The following is a 3,952-nucleotide window of genomic DNA, read 5'->3' as shown; positions in this document are numbered from 1 at the left end:
CGGAACCCACCATGCTTACTAATTATGCCTGGGCTTCTAAGATCCGACCGGGGAGGCCTCAGTGTCTCCTCTCCTTCGGGAGAACGGAAGGACGCCTGCGGCCTACGTAAGTGGTGCAAGCTTCTTGTCTTGAAGTTTTATTGGTCTCCCGCGTAAACCAAGCTACTCAGCCTCTTTTCTCCACTGAATTTTCCTACTGAGCTATCCTTATTCTATTACTCTTTATATCTTTAATTAATATCTAATTGAAGCTATTGTATCCTGATCCTCGCCTACGCCGTCTCTCCTTCGAATACCCTGGATCAGCCGGGGCTGGTCCCCGGCAATAATTGATGTCAGTCAGTAAAAGAACTTGACCGTTGTGTTGGAGAAGAGCTAAGTAACCCCAAAAGATGACACCCTCAAGAAATATGAAGCGCACATAGAAGCAACAGAAATGGACAGTCGCTTCTGAAGAGAGAACTGGTAGGGGCAGAAAGGTGGGCTGCTGCCTTCCCCGGGGGCCAGCACGCCTGTCTCGTTAACCGCTGTACCTACACAGCCTCGGGGAGACCGCGGGCCAGGAGAGCCTCCTCCCCACCTCATGTTCAGATCGACCCTGAATACAGCTTTTCTTTGCATCCTGAGAGACATAACTAAGATAACAATGCACAGACATTCCTGTATGGTATCCTTTGGACTATTAATGCTTTTCTTATAGACTAGTAATGATTGCCTTATAGACAGCCCTGTTGACCTTTAAACCTTTACGATTGACACACCCACCTTTTTTAGAAGATACAAAAACTGGTACGATCTCTTTGTCAAAATGGCCCGCCTTCTGTGCATGCTCTGTCCTGTTTTGGGACAGAACTGCAACCTTGTCCTGGTCTTCTCTACTCACTTGCCATTGTTTGGCCACATTTTCAGCTGTGAAAGAAAAACAAACATTTTCAGGACGGCTTCTGGCGCTGGCTCAAGCACTGATGGCCAACACCGGCGGGCCCGCTGGTGCGCTGAGACAGTCCTCTGTGGCACTCCTGCCTCCCGCCAGGTGTGGAAAGGTTGCAAGGATTCTTAAGAAGCCGTTTTCTTTCTTTGCTGCCTTCCTTCTGCTTTCCTTTCTATAAAATACCTTTCAGAAATTTCCTTCTTGCTGCTTCACCAATTGTTCCTATTTTTTGGCCCCATTTGCCTTCTCATTTGGTTTCTGAACCGTTTGATGGAAAGTTGTAGGTATCATGCCCATTTATCTCTAAATTTTAATGTCAGTGTATTATTTCCCCACAAGAAAAGCCAGCTTCTTACATAACCACAGCTACCAAAATCAGGAAATGCAACACTCATAAAATACTGTTATCTCCACGCTCAGTCTACAGTCAAGGTCCACCTGTTGTCCCAGGGATGCCCTTTATAGCTAATTTGTTCAGTATCATCCAATCCATGATCACACACTGCATTTCACTGTCAATCTCTTCAGTTTTTATTTGCAACTGGTCCTCAGCATATCTCCATGTTTCTTAACCTTGGTATTTTTGAAGGGTAGGGGCCAGTTCCTTTGTCAGACGTCACCAATCCTGATTTTCCTGATGTTTCCTCAAGATTAGATAACACACTGGAATATAACATTAGAATATTCTAACGCATTGGAATATAATGTGGGAAAGTATTGGATGAAGATATTTTTTCATTTTTACATTTTTTCATGTATCTTATCAGGATACATGTTGGAGTTTATCTCAGGTTATGTCAACTTTGCTCACTTGATTAAAGTGATATCCACCATATTTCTACACTGTACAGTATGTGCAGTGTATTAAGTGTGCAATAGCACTATAAAAAAACAATGTACATACCTTAATTTAAAAATACCTTATTGTTAAAAACACACTAACCATCATCTGAGCCTTGGAGCAAGCTATAGTGGTAATACCAAAGATCAAACCTCCCTGTTTCCTATTTTGTCGATATTGTTTTGGCTTGCTGCTGATGCTGCAGCTAAGTTGCTTCAGTCGTGTCCGACTCTGTGTGACCCCATAGACGGCAGCCCACCAGGCTCCCCAGTCCCTGGGATTCTCCAGGCAAGAACACTGGAGTGGGTTGCCATTTCCTTCTCCAATGCATGAAAGTGAAAAAGTGAAGTCGATCAGTTGTGTCCGACTCCTAGCGACCCCACGGACTGCAGCCCACCAGGCCCCTATGTCCATGGGATTTTCCAGGCAAGAGTACTGGAGTGGGTTGCCATTGCCTTCTCCAATTGTTTTGGCTTATTCTAGGTCAAATGGTTATTCAGATCACCATAATGAATCAGATCAGATCAGTCGCTCAGTCGTGTCCGACTCTTTGCAACCCCATGAATCGAAGCACGCCAGGCCTCCCTGTCCATCACCAACTCCCAGAGTTCACTGAGACTCACATCCATTGAGTCTGATGCCATCCAGCCATCTCATCCTCTGTCGTCCCCTTCTCCTCTTGTCCCCAGTCCCTCCCAGCATCAGAGTCTTCCAGTGAGTCAACTCTTCCCATGAGGTGGCCAAAGTACTGGAGTTTCAGCTTTAGCATCATTCCTTCCAAAGAAATCCCAGGGCTGATCTCCTTCAGAATGGACTGGTTGGATCTCCTTGCAGTCCAAGGGACTCTCAAGAGTCTTCTCCAGCACCACAAAAGCATCAATTCTTCGGCACTCAGCCTTCTTCACAGTCATACATGACCACAGGAAAAACCATAGCCTTGACTAGACGAACCTTTGTTGGCAAAGTAATGTCTCTGCTTTTGAATATGCTATCTAGGTTGGTCATAACTTTCCTTCCAAGGAGTAAGCGTCTTTTAATTTCATGGCTGCAGTCACCATCTGCAGTAATTTTGGAGCCCAGAAAAATAAAGTATGACACTGTTTCCACTGTTTCCCCATCTATTTCCCATGAAGTGATGGGACCGGATGCCATGATCTTCGTTTTCTGAATGTTAAGCTTTAAGCCAACTTTTTCACTCTCCACTTTCACTTTCCTCAAGAGGCCTTTTAGTTCCTCTTCACTTTCTGCCACAAGGGTGGTGTCATCTGCATATCTGAGGTGATTGATATTTCTCCCGGCAATCTTGATTCCAGCTTGTGTTTCTTCCAGTCCAGCATTTCTCATGATGTACTCTGCATATAAGTTAAATAAACAGGGTGACAATATACAGCCTTGACAAACTCCTTTTCCTATTTGGAACCAGTCCGTTGTTCCATATCCGGTTCTAACTGTTGCTTCCTGACCTGCATACATATTTCTCAAGAGGCAGGTCAGGTGGTCTGGTATTCCCAACTCTTTCAGAATTTTCCACAGTTTATTGTGATCCACACAGTCAAAGGCTTTGGCATAGTCCATAAAGCAGAAATAGATGCTTTTCTGGAACTCTCTTGCTTTTTCCACGATCCAGTGGATGTTGGCAGTTTGATCTCTGGTTCCTCTGCCTTTTCTAAAACCAGCTTGAACATCAGGAAGTTCATGGTACACATATTGCTGAAACCTGGCTTGGAGAATTTTGAGCAGTACTTTACTAGCATGTGAGATGAGTGCAATTGTGTGGTAGTTTGAGCATTCTTTGGCATTGCCTTTCTTTGGGATTGGAATGAAAACTGACCTTTTCCAGTCCTGTGGCCACTGCTGAGTTTTCCAAATTTGCTGGCATATTGAGTGCAGCACTTTCACAGCATCATCTTTCAGGATTTGGAATAGCTCAACTGGAATTCCATCACCTCCACTAGATTTGTTCGTAGTGATGCTTTCTAAGGCCCACTTGACTTCACATTCCAGGATATCTGGCTCTAGGTCAGTGATCACACCATCGTGATTATCTGGGTCATGAAGATCCTTTTTGTGCAGTTCTTCTGTGTATTCCTGCCATCTCTTCTTAATACCTTCTGCTTCTGTTAGGTCCATACCATTTCTGTCCTTTATCGAGCCCATCTTTGCATGAAATGTTCCTTTGG

The 3,952-nt window shown here is 44.5% G+C and overlaps 1 protein-coding gene across 1 annotated transcript in view; it reads right to left on the bottom strand.

Annotated features, from left to right (window-relative positions):
* The window catches only part of ACAT2 (acetyl-CoA acetyltransferase 2), a 20,888-nt gene that overhangs the window by 3,838 nt on the left and 13,098 nt on the right, over positions 1-3,952 (bottom strand). Inside the window, exon 5 of the mRNA XM_010840919.1 lies at positions 766-909. Within this exon, the coding sequence (XP_010839221.1) occupies positions 766-909 (144 nt within the window). The remainder of the gene's footprint in view (positions 1-765; positions 910-3,952) is intronic.

The sequence above is a fragment of the Bison bison genome, unplaced genomic scaffold, assembly GCF_000754665.1.
Source record: "Bison bison bison isolate TAMUID 2011002044 unplaced genomic scaffold, Bison_UMD1.0 scf7180017864148, whole genome shotgun sequence".
NCBI classification, from domain to species: Eukaryota; Metazoa; Chordata; class Mammalia; order Artiodactyla; family Bovidae; genus Bison; species Bison bison.
This window is presented reverse-complemented; position numbering and strand designations above follow the sequence as displayed.